A 22674-nucleotide genomic window follows, 5' to 3' on the forward strand; every position below is an offset into this window, starting at 1 on the left:
ACTGTAACCAGGCTAGACTGGGGCCGGTAAAACACCCAAAATTCGACCTGTGGTAACCAGGCTTGGCAGCTTGGGGCCTGTGGAGAACGGTAACCAGGCTAGACTGGGGCCGGTAAACACCCCTAAGCCGGTCTGTGGAGAACGGTAACCAGGCTAGACTGGGGCCGGTAAAACACCCCTAAGCCGGTCTGTGGAGAACGGTAACCAGGCTAGACTGGGGCCGTAAGACACCCCTAAGCCGACCTGTGGAGACTGGTAACCAGGCTACATACTGCGGGGGCTGACTGAACTTGACTCTGCGAGCGGCTGGATTCGATTTGATTTGGGGCTGCAGCTATCTCCAAGCAGATACCGGTATGTCAGGGGCGAGACACTGTCAGAAGTCTGATCATCGAGTTCGGAGCTTTTCTGAATACAAATGATACTGATTTTAATACAGACTGACCAGGATAAAAGCCGTTGGAATGAAAAGTTATGGAATTATGAGAGTTGATGTTTACTTAACTACATGTAATTAAGTGTTTAAAGTTAAAACTTTTGGTCCAACACAAAAAAGTTCTCTCACCTAGAGCTCACCCAGTGTTGACGTCACACTTCAAAGAAGCCATGACAAGGTTCACTGGGTCAGTCTACTGAGGAAGACCAGAGTGACTGGTCGAAAGCTCTAGGTGAGAGAATTTTTTGTGTTGGACCAAAAGTTTTAACTTTAAACATGTAACTACCAACACAGATGAACTTTCATGATAGTACATGAAATTAACATATAAAAGATAGACACACTTACTGTACTTACAGTTTTATTTGCATCACAAAATTACACATCTTGCCATACTAGTTTGGTACCTTAAGTATTTTTTTCTCTCAAGACCGAAATAAGATATTTAGGGTGGCCTACCGAAGGCCTTCAGGTGTCTATGATCATACACAAGAAACTCAAGCAACTTAACTGCGGTATCACAGAATTGCCAAGGTGAAATTTCAACCCCACAGACTAGTATTAAATGTGAGGACAAATATGAAGAGTTACAATCATCCACATTACAAGTATTAGGCAGTAAGCCAAGTATTATATTCAACATGTCAGCCAACATGTTATGTGGTACACTTGATATAACATGTACTCTAAGATTGGAATGCATCAGTTACAAAATGCTGTTTTTTAGTTCTCGTTTTTAAGAAACCTCCCCCTTTAACTCAACTGTACATTAAAACTTCCCATGATTTCTTAACACTTCAATTCTGAATTGTCCGTATCCTTTATTTTGCTACTGCTGAATCTACATTGAAGTTAGAAAACTGCCTTAGTTTACATTTCAAACTTATTCTCTTAGTGCCTACAACACTCCCCCTGCAAATATCTTTGCTGGTTCCAGAGACGTTTTTTGTGTGATAGTGCACTCAACGGATCTTGAATATTTTAGTCAAACTTGTAATATAAAGTATCAGCTAACACCTGCTTATGTACTGTTAAGTTTGACATCACTGCCACTATATGACAGTGACTATCCCTGTCTTCTTGGACAATTTAGTGATCTTATACTACTTTGAAAAAACAAACCCACACACGTCTGTATGTACAGGACTTAACTTCCCTATGACTTACGAGTACATGTAAGCTACAGGATTTCTCAATTCTATACTAGATACACGTACAACAAACAAGTCTTTTACTACAAAACCTTTGAGTGTTTTCTTAGCATGTACACCGCTGCAAAAGATATTAGGCCCTTTCCACAACACAAGGATGTTGGTACACCAAGAAGTTTCCCACCAAAGCACCCTGTTAACTTTCTGTTCCATAGAAGAGCTTTTTCAGTGCAAAACTGCTTCATTTCAAGAACTCGGATGTTAATATAGATTTTCATCCCTTTGTTTATGACAGAAACATTACAGGCTATACCTCAACGGAGGAGCCACTTTTTGGATGGTCTTTATGCCAAAAGATAAGATTTTATCCTGTCAAAAAGATTGATTTTGTACAAAGCTGCTTCACTTTAGAAAATCAGACAACTCCAAGACGGGATCTGACTTTACTGGGTTGATGAAAAGACAGGGTGTGTTTCAAAAGCTCCCCATAGTTGAAAACTCATTTTGTTGTACCGGTATGTGTGGTTTAAAACATTTGTCAAAAGACTTCAACCCTTTTTGGCAGAGGGCAGAGCCATTGTTACAGGACCATTTTACGCAAGAGGGTTGACGAAGAAACATGAGTGTGTCTTCAAAGCTACCCAGAGTAGCAAACTTTGGGGAGTCTCACCAGTAATGTGTGTATGGTTAAAAATATTTGTCAAAAGACTTCGATTAAACCCTTTGTCGTGGCAGGGACGTTTTTGGCGACACCTCTGGGTCGGAGCCGTTTTACGCGAAGAGGTCCTCCCTGTCTGTGCCCAAGACTTCGCCTTCCTCGTTGGATGGGGTGGAGGTTCATACCTAACTTTGTCGAAAATGAAAATGGCCAACGCGACTAGACTAGGTGTGTCTGATTTGGCTTCAAGCCAAAGCCAAGACACAAAGACATCTATAATGATCTATTCACCCTGCAACTGCTGACAAGATAATTGTGTGCCTTCTACTCGTAAAGCTACGTTCCACCGCGCGCGACAACAGATTTAAACAACTGTCGCGATTGTCAGTCTCCCATAGACCAAGCAAAACTTAAGAAGAGCATCCAGGGCTCTTGATGACATGCGAAAGAGGAAGTAGAGATCAGCAAGAGATCAGTGTTTTACGTACCTTTGTAGAAAATTGAGAATGACAAAATACTGGTTGGTCTGCTCCACGACCTCGGGGCTAAACGGGTACTTCTGAACAATGGCGCCTCGCTGCAAACAACTGTGTCAAAAAAGAAAGGAAAGGAAAGAACAGATTTAGTTTGAGTAGAACGTAAAAATTATGTTTGGAAACCAATGTCAGATGGGGTGGTGGTTCATACCCGGTATCTTAAAACACAAGTTTGATACAACTATCTGGTTGTGGGTCGTCGTTTAATGCACACATGAAAGCTGGTGTCACACTATGATTATAGTTCGAATTCGCCCGACGAGTCTGCGAGCTGTTATAGTAAAAATGAACATGTTCGGCAGTAGTACTGTCCGGGTGTCCTGTCTTGAACCTTGAGCAAGTTTTTGGGATCAGACAAGCTTCGCTGGTCACCGAGCCACGTTCAATGTCACAGGTTAACGTTGATTTTCAAGGGAAGAATACGCTCTACTCTGGTGATTTCGAAATTCGGCTTCCACACGGAAACTGAGGCACAAAAAGGCCAGAAAACAAAAGTGTGAAGGTGTTACATGTACAATCTAATCTCATTCAAACTGCACGCAAAAAGTATCCTTTCTCAAAACCACTTGTTGATGAATTTAAGCCCACTTACCTGTGCTGCGCTCGTACAGGTACTGGCGACCGATCCCCACCCACACAACTTTGTCGAAAATGAAAATGGCGGAATGTGACTAGACCAGGTGTGTCTAGATCTGACTTGGCTCAAAGCCAAAGCCAAGACACAAAGACATATGTTTATTTACCCGGCAACAGCGCATGTTCTATGTCGCTGACAAGTTACTTGTGTGCCTTCTAAAGCTACATACCACCATAACAACATATTTAAAGAAATGTCACGGTCGCCAGTCTCCCATAGACCCAGCATAACTTAAGAAGACCTCTATGGATTGTGATGGTATGTATGTATGTGGGTAGGTCTTCGAAAGACAAAGGTCAAGGTCAAATTTGGGCCATCCTTGTGAAAGGATAGGACTTTCACTTTAACGGGACAATACAGTACTCATTTTCACCTGAGTGAAGTGAGGAAAGTCGGGTTAAGTGCGTTTCCCAAGGGCACAAGATCGGTGACATGGCAGGGTTCGAACCCGGGACCTCTTTATAATTGTTCCAGTCGAACACTATGACGTTACGCGACACGACCCCGCAATTAGCTAATTAACATTTGATTAATGGGTTAGCCATATTTCCACAGTGCATGTCTTAAGGTGTGTATTTTCTTCTTTCAAAGAAAATAACGGTGAAAAATTTCGATCTTGTCGAGATACGTATTTCCAAAGGGAGATGTTTGTAGCAAACTACCTGAAATATCTAGACCAGAATGACGAGGAGTATAACCAGTATTTTGCCTGGAAAACTCGCCCTCCTAAGCCCCTCCCCGCGACTTGGGACGGGAGGTATTGTGAGGTGTGTAAGAAACTTCTCCAGGCGTCTCCGACAGAGAGAAAAGTGTACACAGACCTGGACAGGTGGTGGAGGGGCGGGAACTATGAGCTCTGTGAACCTATGATATACGACGGGAGTTACAAACACCCACGGAATGCCGTACATTTCCACTAATGGGGGCCTGCATGCCCCTTTTGCGTAGAGCGTAATCGGCCGTTTTAATTTTACGTAGAGCGTAGACGGACTGCTCTGTTTTTCGTAGAGCGTAATTTGCCGTTTTGATTCTACATAATGCGTTGTAGCTACCCGGAATTTTATTGTAAAACGTAACGTGGAGGCTTCCTGAATTTAGCGTAATACGTAGCTCTCAAAATCTAGCGTAGAGCATTGTCGGGACCCCATGCAGGCCCTCACTAATGTGCTGGAGAATATTATCTCCAAGCAGATGCAGCATTCAGCTGTCTCCGCGTCTTGTACGTGCAGTTTGCGGTAATGTAGTAATGTGTATTTTTAGTTTCGTTTCTTTTGTTTTCCATTCTTCTTCCTTCAAGCAAGGAGATTTCAAATCATGTAACCTTCTTGCTCCAAGAAAGGGAGAGAAAAGCGGATCACAAGAAAGGTATCAAAAGATATGAAAATGTATTGACGCATATGACCCGTATCTACATTGGAGTTAAACATTCTCTACCAGCCAAGCAGTTACTTCTGTGGGCTAAACATCTCACTGTATTCTTTATTCATTACAATTTATATACTCTATGAAAATTGTGACCTTCTAAAATCACCATGAAGTTTGTGTGAAAAGCATATATTTGATACAAAGGAACAAACCAAAGTGAAACAAACCAAACAGATTTCCCACAACAATCATAAAGGGTTTATTCAGCCACAAATGCAATATTTTATAAACACATTAGCCTTCTATTCTTTTCATTCAAGCGAGCAACACTAATACATGCAATTAATAGATTCAACAGTGAAATACATCTAACATTCGTAGCTATTATACATTAGCATACAGGATGTCAGCTGTCTCACATCAAGAGAACAGATTCTGAAGAATGTTTATAACAGTTCAACACAGTTAGACACAGCATAATGTTCAAAACTAAACGTATAACACTACTGCAATCTTATCAAATAGCAAATAATGCAGTCCTGACTTGCACACATCTCATATGATATTCAAAACTGAAACATAAGCAAATAGCAAATACAAGGGTATAATTCAATTACAGAGTATGATGTTCCAAACTAAAGCATATAACACTGCACCCATCTCAAATAGCAAATAGTGCAGTCCTGAATAACATATAAATTTTAAAATGTTCGAATATGAAACACAATATACTGTAGCCATCTCAAACAGTACAGTAAGTTGAGTTCAATTGGACACAGATTATACTGTTCAAAGCTATAACAATACGTCCATCTCAAATGGCAAATAGTTTAATTACACACATCAATGTTCAAAACTAAAACATGTACACACTTCACACATCTCAAATATCAAATAGCACAGTTCAAATGCATCAGCTGAGCTCATGAAGCACTATAAAACTGTGGCCATCTCAATAACCTGGGTGCCATCCATTTAATAGCGGGGCTCCTTGTCTCCCTGGCCCGAAAACGCTTTTTTTTCTTGCACGGGGCCACTCTGAAATAGTAAAATTGAATTGAACACAGAGTATAATGTTCAAAAGTGCAGCTATCTAAAATAGCCACTAGTACAGTTCAATTACACACAACTTAACTACCTCATTTAAAATAGTCCAAACTAAAAGAATAACACACTCCAGCCAAAGCTGTCCCCTGTGCTACAAAGACAGTAAACGCTTGACCCCCTTCATAGCACTTACACAATACATTAGGCATGTTGCTTGGATGCTCTTGAAGTACGTATGTACAGTACAGAGTGAAGACTATACAATGATCTTAACCGAACAAAGACCCAAGTACCTCTCCACCAAACCATACCGCGGCCTTTCCAGCCATCGCACCTACCATGCCCCCTACAAACGGTATGGGGATTAGTGTTTGTCCCAGGGTACCCCCAATGAGTGTTGCCGTACCGCTAGTGACACCCTTAACAGCATGGGTGACCATCTCTTTCTTATACTCAGATTGGGAAATCTTGCCATTCTCACGTTTCTTCTCAGATTCAGACCAGCGGTCCCAAAACTCATAGCTTTCCATTACTGCTGTTATTCCGATGCCAAATATCCCCAGCTAGTTTTCCATTATTTCCTTGCCAAAAGATTTCCCCCCTGACTTAGCGGCAGCTTTTGAACTTTCTTTTATGACTGTTTTACCCCCCTCCTTTGCTACCTGCTTTGTCCCTTCTTTAGCTGCTGATTTGGCGCCTTCTTTCACGACAGTTTTACCCCCTTCTTCTGCTAAATGTTTCCCAAGCACCACATTCACACGACTCATCATCGATTTTAGCTCGATCCTTTGTATTAATGTGTTTAATTGTTCTTTTGTCATGACAGCCCCCTCCTTTGCTACCTGTTTTGCCCCTTGTGTAGCCACAGACTTGGCCCCTTCGGCCATTGCTGCCTTTGCGCCTTCTTTCACAACAGTTTTACCCCCCTCTTCTGCTAAATGTTTCGAGGTCTCCTTAAGTACATGTTGTACAGTCATGTTGTACATGGCACTACTAGCAGTGATGGGCGCGGTATAAAACGGGTCCGACATAGCAACAGGGCTTTTCTCAACCACCTGACTCATCATCGATTTTACCTTGTGCATTTGTAGTAATGCGCTTAATGGTTCTTTTGTCAGGACTGTTTTACCCCCCTCCTTTGCTACCTGTTTTGCCCCTTCTGTAGCAAGAGACCCCGCCATCGCAGTACCCCCTACGCCTGAGCCTATTACGCCTGTAGACCCCACCATCGCAGTACCCCCTATGCCTGACACTATTCCGCCTGTAGACCCCGCCTTCGCAGTACCCCCTACGCCTGAGCCCGATAGTCCGCCCGATTCTAGTCCACTAGCCGACCCACCAGCACCTCCTGAGACCGAGTCTAGTGCCCTATAAGTCCACTCATACAGATCTTCTTCCGGAGTACCAATGACCGTCGTCACCCATTTAAGAACTTCGTTGACCTGTGAGCTCTCGTGAATACCTGTTTTACACCAGGTGGCAAAATGCTCACAGTTGTTTGTAAACGGGGAATATTTCCCTTCACCAAGTTTGCTTATAGCTCTCCATACGGTTTCACATGGTGAGAGGCAGTTGTCATAAACAATGCGGTTTACTCTACCCTCGATCACGTCTGAGGAAATATCGATAACGTCTTTAAGAACTTCAGCAATAGGACGTCCTGACTTACCACTGCCTGAAATCACCCCCTTTGCACCAGGCCAAGAATCGTTGTAATAATGGATCACAGGCACTTTTGTAAGATCTGTAGGGTCTTCAGTTACAATCATGTGATGCTTGATGTATCCTCTTCTATCAACCGCAATCTGGTCTCCCATGTTTACATCTGCTACGCCACGTACCTTAGTTACCTTGGATGACGGCATGGTCTACTTTGTACGGAAGATGTGCTATTGGTAGGAAGAGTAGTGATACATTTTAAGTTCCAGCCACGAAGATGTACGATTGAAATACGACTCTGCGCATATCAATAATCAGATACACTGTAGTTATCACATACTATGATAACAATGACAATGACAATAACAGCACAAGTCCTTCCCTAGATAAACAAGCACAAATAGAGTAAAAATATTAATAAGAATATTGATAATAATAAAAAGAGTCTCTAAAATAATTTGTTGAACATTTTCACGTACCTTTCTAGAAAAAGCGAGAATATCAAACTGTTGATCCACTCCAAGACCTAACAACGGCGCTTCGCTGCAAAACGAAAAAAAAACAGATCTGTTTTGACTAGAATCGCAAAATTCTAGCCAGAGAAGGTCACCGGCCACCGGCCAAAAAACGACCATATATAAAAAGCTGACGATCATTCCCCCACAACCTCTGCTTGGAGAGTACAAAATTATATTTTCAAACCAATGTTAGATCATGATCCTTATCGCAAAGGACACCCTATTTCTTGTTGGTTCCGAAAGGAAAATTTCACCCAAATCCACTCAACATTGTGTCCTATTTTTGACCATTCCAAGTACAAAACGAAAATTTTGTAAATAAGGACGAGACATTACAGTAAGGATTGTGTCCATTCCAACGGCTCAACTGTTAAGATCAAAGTTAAACGAACTTAAGTTTGTCTTGAAAAACGATGCTTAGAATTGTATTGTCCTTTGGCGTTACATACCTGTGTTGCTCATCTGATGGTGCAGTAGACAGGTAACAAAAGGCAAGGACCAGGGTTCCACCCAGGCCCCCTACACCCCAAGCAAGCTCAGGTGACAAAGCTTTGAAGCCTCGCGCCTTCTGTTCTGACTTTCTTCCTGTAACCATGCAGAAAAACAAAATTTCCAACTATCAGGGATACACAGCCAGTGGGGCGCTAAGCCCAGTCCTTTCTATAATGTTGTCCTTGTTAAACCAAGGAGGTGAAAAAATAGACCTCCTTTTTCCAAACTAAAGGGTGGAGAAATTATCTGAAACACAAATGTCATCTCTCAAAAATGATCAGCCGATCAGTTGAAGCCTACTGACCTGTGTCACGCTTGCAGTAGTGTCGATCGTACACCACACTTGCGGCACTAAACAATAAAACAGCTACCTGAGCATCATATAAAGATATTGCGAGGAAAGAAATAGAACTTCATTAATTTCTGTATGACGTCAATGGGTGGGGTCATAGCAACAAGTGGGTTTTAGTGAGATGACCTGTTTCCCTGGGGACTTTCTTTCGAGGAGAGCCACCATCAGAACGTCTCACATGTCACTACATATAAATGTTTAGTTGAGTGGGCAGGTAAACAATGCAAGACTGAAGAGAAATTTTCCTTTTTGCAGTACTTTACCATGGCAATTACAACTTTTTCCTTCCCTTCTACAACACATGCATGCGTGTACAATGGTCAAATACTGGTAATATTCAATACTACGTGTACAATTTATAATATAAAATGAGTCACTTGTTTTGAAGAATACACTCAGCTGTATCTAGTGTGACGTTTGAAGTGGAAAGCCATTACAGGTGCCCCTTTGTATACCTTCACAACACCACACCCAGGACAACAATAGGAGTGACGTGTGGTTTATATACTTGACGTGTTTCCATCAATCACAAAAATTGCTTTTGACAGGAATTTGGGTCTACGTCTGGCGTCATATCCATGAATGGATGCAGTCAGCTGTTATCAAGATGCAATACATGTTATATAGAATGAATAGGTGTTACAAATGGCTTTCATAATCACACACTGGTGGTCATCATAGAAATATGACAATGAAGTCAACCTCTAGCTGGAGCCTCACGCCTTCGGCTTTCCGCTTTCTTCTTGTAACTATGCAGATAAAAAGAAAACAAAATTTCAAACTAATCGGAATATACGAAGGATCCTTGGAAATTATTAATGCAATTTGAATGCAAAGCCGTGAAAAGGTGAGTTGAGCGTTGTTTTGCAAAGAAATGCAACGCAGGAGTGAAGACTAAGGAACGCAGAGGGACTGGGTAAGGCGAAACAAAAGCCACAGCCAGTGGGATGCTAAGCCCAGTCCTTTCTATACGTAGTAAAATTCCTTGTTCCAGACTTAAGGGTGGGGAAACTTAGCCTGGGTGCCATCCTCCGTAGTATTCAGCGGCTCCCCAATGTTGCTAGCTACCCAAGGAGCGGGAGAATACTACGGAGGATGGCACCCAGGCTAGGGGAAACTCTCTCAAACGAAACAGTCATTCATGAAACGACCAGTTGGTCAGTTCAAGCCTACTAACCTTCCTGCGGTATGCTTGCACAGACAGCTCAGGTCTGGTTGATCCTAACACCACACCTGCAACGCTATATGATGGCTATCGCGGTGTGTTTGTTTCTAAGGGAGCAGTCAAAACTCAGACACGTAATTTCCCCAGGGGCCCTGGTGTTTTTCTGTTGTTCAGCTCCATAAGACCACACCCACTTAAAATGAAAGTGAGAGTGATCAAGTTTCATGTCACTGAAGAGCTACTATTCCTCTTCTCATTACAGAGAAGTCAACCACTATGAACTAAAGCATAGTCCAAGGACAGGTACTATGGGCTACTGCTACTGAAAGTCAACCAGGATTTCAGCACCAAGGACATGTAACACACATGCCCAGGCTAATCTGTATATACGTGTACTGTACTGTAAGTTCGATTTAAAGCACATTAGGTAACTTTAGGATGATAAAGAAAGTAAATTTTCTGGTCATTTGTTTACAAATCAAGTTGAATCAACTGTACTCCTAGAGTACCATTCATGAAGTGGAGGTGCCAAAATATGATGCCTTACGAGAATGTTTGACCTTGAAAGTGAAAGACAGCTGTCAGTTGTGTCTGTTTAAATTCTGGTAGTTTGTGGTGGAACCACAAACTGAGTGCACCTCGTGTGGGCTATTTCATAGCTAACCATAAATGTCAGAAATGTGAGCTAATTACACAAATATGTTGAAAAGTAAATTACAACACTAGGTAAAATATTACAACTTTCGGTGAAAAAAAATGTTACAAACTGTCCCTTTAATTTACCACTAAAAGGACAGTAATCTGCTTGAGGCTACTACAACTCTATTGGTAAGCCTGTATTCATTTTCTATTGTTTCTAAATTTTAGCCATGTTTCCTTCTGAAAATGTTTTTTGCCTCTTCAAATGTGGTCAGCTGTAACATATTTTAATTATTCTTCATCATAAACTTTGTAGTGCATATTTTCGTGTGTGCTCGCGAGATCTCGGCAGAGCGAGAATTAACGTGATCTTTATTCGGAAAGTGGGGTAACGGCTTCATTTAAGTTGTCTGACGGAACATCCATCGGTGTCTTGTATTTTATACCCCATTCATATGCTGCATTAGTTTGTTGACTATCACTACTGATATGATGGTTACATGTATGTAGCTGGCAATGTTTGAGGTTGTGTGAGATGTATTTTTAACAAGTGTTATTTGGTCATGATATACTGTGTACTTTTGACTGAATGTTGACTGCTCTTCTTTTGTCCCATTAACAAAGTATATGTAGCCTGAGTGGCATCCAATTTGTAACGGCAAGTCGGCAACCCTGAAAAAGCATAATATGCTCTTGCCTCAGACAAAAACGTTTTTAGAACTTAAAACAAATGCTGTGCATATTCAAGTGCATGTTCTTTGAATATTGTTGCTGTATGTAAATTTAGCATGTGATTTCTCTGAAGGTGTGTTTCTTTAACATAGTTGTGAGGTCAAATTTTGACAAATCTTGGCTTGTAATTTTGAAGTTTTCCGCGCCGCCGAAAATGGCGGGAACTTTCCGTCACATGGAGATAGCTTAAATAATTTAGGCTCATTAAGGGTTTACGAATCTTTTATATGAACTAACACTTTAGGAGATGTAACTGGTATAATATATTCTAATACAAGTTGCAATGTAAATGCATTTCCAGTTTTGGAGTATTTCTTATTGTTCATCTTTCAAATCCTGACGCTCAAACCACTCGGCTAAAAGGACTAGACCGCCCGGCTGGATCAGTTGGTAGCGCCTATGAACCCCTCACTGTTACATCATTCCTACATCATTTGCATTTAAATTCAAAACTAGAGAATTAACATTAACTTTACAAAGCAGATGCGTAATGTTTACCTTAAGACATGGTCTGCTCTGTTATTTCTTACTCAAACACATTCACATACATGACTGTACTACTAGTATATTGTGACAGGAGCAGAGCAGACCATGAAATTGCAACATTAATAATAATTTATGTATCCCAACACCAGACGCCATGCTGACAGGTGTAAACAAATTATGACATTGGGCAGGTCAGAGGTCATTGGAGAAGAAGAAGAGGAACAAACTGAGCAAAAACAATATGTTTTCCTTCGGTAAACATAAAAATGCCACCAACTTACAGTAGGGGCTCAATGTCAAAATTTTCATTTGGGTTTTAATGATCCTTTGTTTTGTCTCTTTGCAGATTCAGAATGGAAAAGGCCTACAAGTGTGAGGAGTGCAGCAAGCAGTTCACTCGGCTGGATCATCTAAAGGGCCACATCAGAACTCACACTGGGGAGAAACCCTACAGGTGTGAGGAGTGCAGCAAGCAGTTCACTCGGCTGGATCATCTGACGACTCACATGAAAACTCACACTGGGGAGAAACCGTACAAGTGTGAGGAGTGCAGCAAGCAGTTCAGTCAGCTGAGTCATCTGAAGACTCACATCCAAACTCACACTGGGGAGAAACCGTACAAGTGTGAGAGCAGTTAACGTTCAGTCAGCTGGGTGATCTGAAGAAACACATGCGGACTCACACAGGGGAGAAACCGTACAAGTGTGAGGAGTGCAGCAAGCAGTTCAGTCAGCTTGGTGATCTGAAGACTCACATCCAAACCCACACTGGGGAGAAACCGTACAAGTGTGAGGAGTGCAGCAAGCAGTTCCGTCGGCTGAGTCATCTGAAGACTCACATCCAAACTCACACTGGGGAGAAACCGTACAAGTGTGAGGAATGCAGCAAGCAGTTCAGTCAGCTGAGTAATCTGAAGACTCACATCCAAACTCACACTGGGGAGAAACCCTACAAGTGTGAGGAGTGCAGCAAGCAGTTCAGTCGGCTGAGTCATCTGAAGACTCACATCCAAACTCACACTGGGGAGAAACCCTACAAGTGTGAGGAGTGCAGCAAGCAGTTCAGTCGGCTGAGTAGTCTGAAGACTCACATCCAAACTCACACTGGGGAGAAACCGTACAAGTGTGAGGAGTGCAGCAAGCAGTTCAGTCGGCTGAGTAGTCTGAAGACTCACATCCAAACTCACACTGGGGAGAAACCCTACAAGTGTGAGGAGTGCAGCAAGCAGTTCAGTCAGCTGAGTAGTCTGAAGACTCACATCCAAACTCACACTGGTGAGAAACCCTAGAAAGTGTGAGGACTGCAGCAAGCAGTTTAGTTAACTACAAAAGTTTAGTTTTTGGTTCTCGTTGCTTGTATTATAGGAGTATATAAAAAAGAAGAGAGAAAATTGAGGCAGAATTGTAACGATAATTAGCTGTAGCAGTTTTGGTACCGACACGTGCCAGGATGTCAGGCACTTTGTAAGGGAGGAATTTCCAAACCGGACGCAGACAGACAGACAGAGAGGAAAGAACTGTCTGCAATGTTAGTTCACTTTGGGACGAGCTTTTAGTTATTTTTGCTTGTCAGTTTTGTTGTACATGATTCCTTGCACGACCACCCTACTGCACCTATCAGGACAGAACGAACCACTACAGAAACGTCCAAAACATCCAACCATCTCTTGAGAGTTCTGGGCAATTTGGAAAGAAGAGGACTTAAAATTTTGTCCCCACTTATGTTGTGTACAACTGTAGTAGCCATATCGTAGGGTTGTTAGGTTTGGAACTACAAAACCCAGTTGAAAAATTGTCTCAAGATTTGAAGAAACTTGACTTAGAAAGACACTTACTTCTGAGTTTCTCTAAATGCTATCCCCCTTCCCCGGACCAATCTTTGTGTGGTGTCTTTACCTTGATAGATGCACAGGGGGGTTGCGTAGCCAAGGACTAGGGCTCCTATCAATGTCAACCCCAGATTTACTCACTAAAGGGCCATTTTTGTATTGTCACCTCCAACATTCATTACACCCCATAGGGGCTGCACCATTGTTACAATATCCCACCCCCCTAGGGTAGCATTGATAGGTGCTTAACCGTCTAAATGTATTATAATCTTGAGTTTCGGAGGCAAGAAGCACCAAGGAATAGTGTTAAGACGTGGAGTCGAGGATCAAGACGCCTTGGGTGGGGGTTAGGTTCCTTAATTATTGTAAGTACCGTAGCTCAAATCTTGTGTATGTATCAGTGCAAGAGCTCCTGTCAGCATTTTCTTGTCAAACCACCTCCGCCCAAAGTCGTCTCAAACATTTAAGAAATCGGAAGGCCAAGATATTTTGGAACACCCCAAATGATTTGAATAATTTTCCTCTATATTAGATCATCATAGTGTTATAAAAATGCATCTGCTGATTGTGTAATGTATGATTGTCTTAGGGCATTTATTTTTTGTTAAAAGTTTTTTTTTGTAATTCTTAACGCTGCTGTAAAAACATGTAGCCTTCCCCCCCATTCTGAAGTAGACTTGTCCAGCTTTGTATCATGTATTATGATGATATTGCTGACCTGTAGAAGATACCATTCTGTGGTGGGGAGTCAGGATAGTTTGTGAATATTGCTGTAGCGTGTATCAAGACCACTGAATTGTTTCCATTATAATTTTCTCATCTTGTTTATCATCATACTATTACTGTACTGTTTTCCTCACCCAACCGTGTACATGTACTTGTATCAAACATTGTCCTGCATTTTTGTGCACATACTGTTACCGCACATTTATGTGAACATAGTTCCTACCATCATATTGTGTATTCCCTATCAAAAACACTTTGTATTCATTATTGTACCAGTACTGCAAAAGTAGCGTCATTTTCTAAGAGTGTATTAATTTATATTTGCCAAAAGAAATATGTTTGTAGTCGTAGTAACCATCACCTGGTGTTCCAAACTATCGCCTTGGAAATGTAGAAGTGTCCGTTTTTGGACGGGTTTGTTGACGGCAAGTTTTGCCTTCCGATTTCGGGGTTGAAGGTGTGACGTTTATAGTGCTTGGGAGCCTCACTTTGTGCATACAAGTTGTAACGTCCTCGACTACTGGAATAAAATGTAATTATTCTATTGGTATTATTACGCCGGAGGTTTCAAATTTGAAACTTTCTTCGCCAGTTTCTGACCTTACTTACTGTTTCAACAGACTTGTCAATCAATCAATCAATCAATCAATCAAATGGTGTTTTATTCATAAAAACGTGGACTTTGCAGCCAAAGGCTGAATTACGTCCAGTTGTACATCAAAGTTAAATGAGGCATATTATTTACACAAATATTAACACAAATGTCCACATCATTATTTACAACATCGTTGACATACTGTGTCTAAGACAAACAGCGACTGTTTAAGAGGTGGATCATGTACGGGACGCTACTCTGTTTGTACCGCTCAGTTGAACTACACTTGGTAAGAGTCAGTTTATTACTGGAACGAGTGGTGCGCTCAGTGGTGCCCCTCCTGGGCGGTATTCAGTGTTGGAAGTCCTGTGATCGGAGAACTTTCCTAGCAAAGTTCAGGCAAAGTTGGACCCTTCGGTCTTCTAGTGTAGGTAAGTCCAGTGTTCCACATGCCTCTGGGTATGAAGTATAAGCCGACCCGAGTATTACCCGACACGCGCGTTTCTGGATGTACTCAATCCTGTGACTTGTGCAAGATTTTGACGTTTTTGCGTACCTAACTTGCCAAACTGAACGATGGTCTCGCAAAACTAGTCCCCAAACAGGGATTTAATAGTTGGTCTCCTTTGTGATTCAGACAGTGTGCATTGGTAGGTCTTAGGAAGACGAAGGTCAAGTTCAAATATGGGCTTCCTGGTGGATGACCATGATACTGCAGTAGAACTTCCGGTTTTTGTATCTTTTGTCCTGAACATGCTATGGTCTTGATTTTTTGGTGACAGATAGATTTTTCTGTCAGGAATAAGTAGTATGGGTTTGGTACCCCTAGCAGCTTGTTCTGGAACTGCAGGGGACTTTCTGGCTAGTAATGACATCTTTATAATGAAACCAGTCACAGTAAATATGACAATAAAGGCATCACATGCACTAATGGTTTGAGAATGCAGGACGATAACATCCCTCTAAACCAACCAAATAAAACCTACAAGTCCCATGTTACTCCTACTAGAATAAAAACATGTATTCTGAGTTGAAGTCTCTCCGAGTGCTGCGCCACGGCTACATTTCTTCTTCTGACGAGAATTGCTTGTCGGACTCCTTCACTCCACCTTCAAGAACCACTACATCATGTGTCGCCAAACTCAACATTTAGCTTTCCTGGAGTCAGCACGCCTCGTCTTGTGTCTTTCTTGCACCATCTAAGTTCAGACCGTAACAATAAGTTGGCAAGTATTTTGGTTGACCATGTTGAGAGCAATACTTCAGTTCGAGAGTCCTGTAGTGTTTTTGTTTCCACGTTAACACATCATTTTCAGTCATGTCACCAGTTTGCATGTACAATTCCGAAGTCTCATCAGACACAGAGAGATATTGTTATCGAACAACAGTTTGCTTCACTATGTTCTCATCCTGACATCCTACAGCACTGGTTTGATGTTTTCAAACCTGTACACGACTCAAGTACTTTTGCTTTTGATCATACATATGCTTTACCATCACAGACTAGAGTCTACAGAATGATAATGAAACAAGTGACCACACATATGCTTCTTCTTCTGGAGAGCCAGTACTAACTGTTGACTCTGTTTGCTCTGACAAGTCGGCTTCCTTTGTACATAAGAACCTTTCCTACAGTGCTCCTACAGTTTTGCCTGCTTTCCACCCACTCCCTTTCAAACATTTCATCTTCTTGTCCTCCTCCTTCTTCACCTCAAGTCCCTGGTGAAACACTGCTGGATGACTTTCCTTTCTCTTGTCATGAAGTACATGTTCTTCTCAACCTTGTGCTCCAACATCTCTGGACTACACGCTTTGTCTCGGCTCCTTCATCTCTGGTCAATCCTCCAACCAGTCATGTACTGCAAATTCCTGTGTCTGCTTGTGCTCTCTGAATCTGAAAGGCAAACAAGAGAGTACCATAGTGGGTGGGTTCTGAAGTCGGTCAGAGACAGCATTAAAGTATCAGATGGGACATGTGAGCTCCAAAAGTCTTCAACAGACCCAACTGTCTGTTATGCTAGTAATACTTCCATGTTGTCTAGTTTGGATAAGTTGTGTTATGATGTGAAGAAGGATGACAAGTTTGTTGTGAAAGTACATCCTCCTGTTATCGATTTCTACTCTATCCTGGATACTCTAGTGAGTCGTATGTTGAAGAATGTTAACAAAAGCAATACTTTGCAACATGTCATGTTAGACTTAATTAATTTATTTATTTATTACGATTAACCACATACATACTTAAGCCAGTGTAGGTATCTGCGGGAGCAATACTTCAAAATGTTGCACTCCTGTTCAGTACCAGATGAACCACTGTCCAGCAAAGTTGGCCTCCTCCAAAACATTGTGTGTACGTTTCTGAAGTCTAAACAGAAACGTTTCAGGCAACAGGAGGACCTTTTGCCATCTAAATCTAGTATGGCATTATAAGGCAGGCCACACATTCTTCAAGTAGTCAGAGTGAGAAGAGCACAGTGACTCAGAAGAAAGGAACTGAACGCAAAGCATCTTCCTCTTGCACTATTCATGGTATGATTTCCAGTCTTGTGTCTGAGGGAAAGTCAAAAGAGGCCATTGAACATCTTGATCTTCTTTCCAGACTGTGCAGACAGCACGTCGGCAGAACGTACTGCACCTGCGCGAAATCCATAATGTATTGTACATAGCACTTTGGTAGAATGTCTCATATAGGGTTGTATTTGCGCATATAAGGAAAACATCCTGTCTGTAGTTTCCAAATGTTATGTCGGAAAAGATATCCTCTGCAACAGGCAAAATTCTGATGCAACGTTGACCAAACTTCCACCGAAAACCGTGAAACTACAGGTTTGTGCACAGGCGCAGTACGTTCTGCCGACGTGCTTGTGCAGACTATTCTACAACAGTTGACTTGTGTTACTTTACGTTCTTTGATTTCTGCTCTGGGGAAAACACCACCAATCAGGAAAGATGGTCAAGTTGGAATGTTGCTATCTTTACTTAATGAAAGGAAAAATGTTCCTACATCATGAAAAAAAAATTGAGTACTAGTAATTAGTCATGTATAACATTGACCAATTTGTAATTAGTCATGTATAACACCCAGTGCCTCTTTTGATTTTCCCTCAGTATAGAATATATAGTATTACATTATATATATTGTGGAGAACTGCAGGGCATTACATGTATTCACCTTTTCGCAGCCTGAAAGACATTTTGCTGTCAGAATTTTCATTTGTTTTGTATTCACAATGCTGTGACGTGCTTGCAGGTGCCTCGAATACTAAAAAAGAACAATCACAAAGAAATTATTTGACTTAGACCTGGTCATCAACACGCAACTACTTATCACAACTAAGACTTTGTAAGGACAACAAATGGACAGGTTAATGTACATGTGGCAAGGCTGCTAAAATTCACATACCCTCCAGGGCAGGTGCAATAACCGTCAACCAGGATGTTTCTGGATTTGTGGACAATGATCCAAGTGTCATATGGTGGGAGGGAGACACTGGTTTCTCTGACAGTGCTGCAGCGCACAAAACAGTAGGGGCTGTCAGGATGAGCTGCATGGACACGGAGATTCTGGACGTGTCCCGAAACGTGCAGACTTTTTCCGTCACGGAGAGCCTCCTTGCCTGCTGTAGTAATGTTGACATCCTTGTTTTCTGAAATTGGTATGATGAGATACACACATCAACACATAAATAAAGTGAAAGTGAAGTGAAACACATCAGCATCCCTGTCACTTAAACGTCTTGACCTCTGTACAGATCATATATAAATTCAACAAAAACTCATTGCACAGTAAAAAAATTAGCCAGGTACAATGGACAGAAGTATGACAAAGCAGAAGTTAGATTATAAATGCCAAAATTATGTTTGAACTCTTCCTCTGGGGTGAAGTAAAGAACATGCCTTTACAATCTGTTGATATTAAGATAATATTAAGATAAGAAATAATACCTTGTGCACACTTACCCTCGTAAACAAGTTCTTTAAAAATTTTCATCATGAATGTATGCTGCAGATGCTAAAACATATGCAAATAAAACAAACAGTAAGAAAGGTGAGTAAGAACATGTTACACATTACAGAATGTCAAGAATGTACAAAGTCTTCATCATGTCAGTATGTTGCAATGACAAAAATACGAACAAAACCGTTGGAACAGGTAAACAAGATGTCAAAAACATTTCCATCGTGTACGTATGCTGCAGGTGCTTTTACTAGCAAACATAGAACATGCAACAGGACGTAAACAAATGTCACAAACTTATACCAACTATATTATAACTTTAACACAGCGATGAAATTACTACAAAAGAAGGCCATACGAGCGTTGTTCTTTATTAAAAGTACTCTCGGAGACACTAGAGCTCCTATATCAGTGTACCTTAAACTTTTTGATCAATGTGTTGTCCCTATATTATTGTACGGAGCGGAAGTATGGTGCAACAATAGATTAAAAGACAACTCGCCGCTCGAACAAACACATTTAAAATTCTGTAAACAAATTCTAGGAGTAAGAAGAAACGCTAGCAATTATGCAAGCAGAGCCGAACTTGGCCGCTTCCCTCTATGGATTGAAGTGTGTTGTAGATTATATAGTTATTATTATAGATTAGTTAGAAATGTTCCCATTGAAAGCCTCCAGTATGAAGCTTTCATTGTACAAAAAGAACTTGTTAGAAGTAAAGTACCCTGTTGGTTGTTGAACATGAAGACAATTTTAGAGGAGTCCGGCTATGCCTGCCTATATACACACGAGCATATGAACAAACCATTCCATCTGCATGAACTAAGACAAAGATTAAAAGATATGTTCATCCAAAAATTCAACTCAGTACTACAAGCACCAGGACAAAGAGAAAATAAAGGAAACAAACTGAGAACATACAAAACATTCAAAGTACTATACGACAGAGAACCATATTTAGACATTCCAAATTTTGAAAACCGCAGAGCCTTGTCTAAACTCCGTATTAGCGACCATCCTCTACACGTAGAATCTGGCAGGCATAACCGTACTCCGGTACAAGATTGACTCTGCAAATTCTGTAACAATGCTTGTATTGAAGATGAATCGCATTTTATACTCGACTGTTTATTATATAATGATGAACGCAAATCTTTGTTCAGTTCAATTAAACTAGACAAAAAATGTAAAACATTATCAAAAGAAGATATTTTTAAATAGATCATGTCATGTACAAATATAGATGTCAGCAATGAGGTGTGTAAGTATATTTCGAAATGTTTCAAAAAGAGAGAAGAAGCCATTAGAACTTAGAGTTAGATTGATACTTCTTTGTATATAGTTCTTTTCTAGCATTTAGCTTTAGCATTTAGCTTTAGTATTATCTACCTTAGACTCTATGTTAGCCTCCCTTTATTATCATTATTGTAAGTTCTTTCTAGTATGTTGTACTATGTACATTCATGCATTTATCCCCCCGGGGAATGAACATGCAATAAAGTTTCATTATAGCAAACCAAAGAACCGAACAAAACGTCGATAGCAAGGATTTTCGGCGAAACTCACTTCTCTCAAAGTACTTTTCCACACCTGCTTGTAGCAGCTCAGGTAAACTTGATCCGTCTGCTTCCCATCCTGCAGACAAAGAAGTTGGGTTGGGTAGCGTAATCAAACCGCCGTCCAAATTATGTCAGCTTTTGCGTGACAGATTGTTCGAGACTGGCAGAATGGCCAGCGTTAGAGAGTACCTTTGGCAAGCCTATTAGTTGTGCAGCGTTGCACAACTGGATCAGTTCCTCTTTGCGCTTGTCATGTACCGGTATTTCTCTCAATAAGAAATGATCGCAGTTTTTGAACATCTCATTGACTGAAATCCATCAACTCCGCCATCTTTATCTCTCTTTGTGGGGAGGGTCCACCATATCCTGCCAGAAAAAAAAATCATATCTGTACAAAAACAGGCAAATTCAAGGCTTCAAACTACACTTACCATGAAATTCAAGCTCCGAAAGCTCCCAACCATTGGATAGCTAAACATGTCAACTTGCCGTTTGCGGAAAAACCAACGCTTCGACTCCGGCAATTTAAAGGACTATCAGCTGGTGAATCCAAACAAATACTGACCTTTGAACCTCCAGCTTGGAATCGTCTGCTTCTGGGGGTGTGACTTGGCTGTAACATAACACCACTATATGACACTGAGGTCACAAGTTCTGTCTAGATTTGAAAAGTAAACCTGGTCTACCTGACAGAAAACTGGCAAAATCTGTCCAGAATTAACCCCAGAATAAATTCTATAAAATAACATTAAACAGAAAATAATCGTCGACCAGCCTATCTGCGCAAACCCCTCCCTGTCCCCTGGATTACCCACAGTGCCTTGCGACTCCTAGAACGCAGTGCGCAGACGCGGAACCGTGAAAAGGTCTCGGACCGGAGTTTCCCTCCGTATTTCGAGCAATTTGACACCCTCAGCCCGACGGGCTGTCATTTCTGTACTAAACGCGGGTCGGAATTTTTCACTCTTTTGGTGGAAAGGGGTGCCGTGCCGCTTATCAATACGCTTGATTTATCTGCGCCCAATTTATTTAGGGGTAAATGAGGCACATCAAAGTACATTTTGAAAAAAGGGGTCATTTTTTTCGTCATTTTTAACCATGGCTGCATGGAAAAAACGAATTTTCCCAGGGTAACGGCTTAGTACTCGAAGAAGCTCAGAACCTAATGTTTCCAAAATTTGAATTTAATTAAAATCGATGCGATAAGTTTATCGCTATCTTCGATGGCCCGAACACACCCAGAACGCATATAGAACGTACCATCCCGGCGGTCAGGCGAAAAGGCCACATAACCATCCGCGCGGACGAATACCAGGAAGTCTTAGCTGGACCACCAACATTACGCCACCTATAAAGGCTACAACTAACAGGCTCTTCAGAAAATACAACGATATGTACACAGATGTTACGATTTCAGGGATATCGCGGCCAAAACATACCATACAAAGTCACGTTTCCGGCGATTTACTGCGCACTTACTCTGGTCAGATTTAAACTCCGACCCGGAACCATAAGGGCACGGACTTCTCTGATTGGCCCAAATTGTTATGGTTCGTCCACTAAGTATTATAGGGGGGTTATGAAGGTGATATAAAAAACACTACTTTTAGTAAAATAATGAAAAAACAATCGAAATTAACGATTTTTAAAATTAACGATTTTCATGACAATTTGATGATATATATATAAAGAGCTAGCACTTAATTTCCGCTTACTTTAGGTTAGTATTGTATTGTATTTTATTTGTAAGGCTACTCAGTGAAATTGGTTCCGTCCAATCAGCTAAAAACAGGTGGCGCGCAAATTTAAACTCCGACCCGGAACCATAAGGGCACGGACTTCTCTGATTGGCCCAAATTGTTATGGTTCGTCCACTAAGTATTATAGGGGGGTTATGAAGGTGATATAAAAAACACTACTTTTAGTAAAATAATGAAAAACAATCGAAATTAACGATTTTTAAAATTAACGATTTTCATGACAATTTGATGATATATATATAAAGAGCTAGCACTTAATTTCCGCTTACTTTAGGTTAGTATTGTATTGTATTTTATTTGTAAGGCTACTCAGTGAAATTGGTTCCGTCCAATCAGCTAAAAACAGGTGGCGCGCCAATTTGGCGTGGTTTCAAT

At 41.1% G+C, this 22674-nt stretch overlaps 1 protein-coding gene across 7 annotated transcripts; it reads right to left on the reverse strand.

Annotated features, from left to right (window-relative positions):
* Positions 1-15091: 15091 nt before the first annotated feature.
* On the reverse strand, positions 15092-21361 carry LOC109478630. 7 transcript variants are annotated; one of them, XR_002140746.1, is made up of 7 exons: positions 21105-21361; positions 20547-20905; positions 18983-19034; positions 18426-18669; positions 18195-18284; positions 17264-17387; positions 15092-16916 (listed from the first exon to the last, which is right to left on the reverse strand). XR_002140746.1 is itself a non-coding variant. In XM_019780299.1 (5 exons), exons 1-5 carry the CDS (start codon positions 21159-21161, stop codon positions 16859-16861), a joined length of 480 nt encoding a protein of 159 aa, XP_019635858.1. In that variant the 5' UTR covers positions 21162-21361; the 3' UTR covers positions 15092-16858. The 7 variants fall into 7 exon arrangements, 1 of the variants encoding a protein (XP_019635858.1); XR_002140744.1 differs by lacking the exon at positions 18195-18284 and having other exon boundaries at positions 20571-20615; XR_002140741.1 differs by lacking the exon at positions 18195-18284 and having other exon boundaries at positions 20547-20615.
* Between the last annotated feature and the right edge of the window lie 1313 nt (positions 21362-22674).

Source organism: Branchiostoma belcheri, unplaced genomic scaffold (genome assembly GCF_001625305.1).
Source record: "Branchiostoma belcheri isolate BF01 breed outbred unplaced genomic scaffold, Haploidv18h27 scaffold444, whole genome shotgun sequence".
Lineage (NCBI taxonomy): Eukaryota > Metazoa > Chordata > Leptocardii > Amphioxiformes > Branchiostomatidae > Branchiostoma > Branchiostoma belcheri.

Excerpts from the sequence above, each read along its gene's own strand:
- LOC109478630 (XM_019780299.1), bottom strand. The coding sequence starts at position 21,161 with ATGTTACAGCCAAGTCACACCCCCAGAAGCAGACGATTCCAAGCTGGA. Across the intron at positions 18,670-18,982 it reads TAAAGAACTTGTTTACGAGG|AAAACAAGGATGTCAACATT; the intron begins GTAAGTGTGCAC and ends TACCAATTTCAG. Across the intron at positions 16,917-18,425 it reads TATTGCACCTGCCCTGGAGG|ATTCAGAGAGCACAAGCAGA; the intron begins GTATGTGAATTT and ends TTTGCCTTTCAG.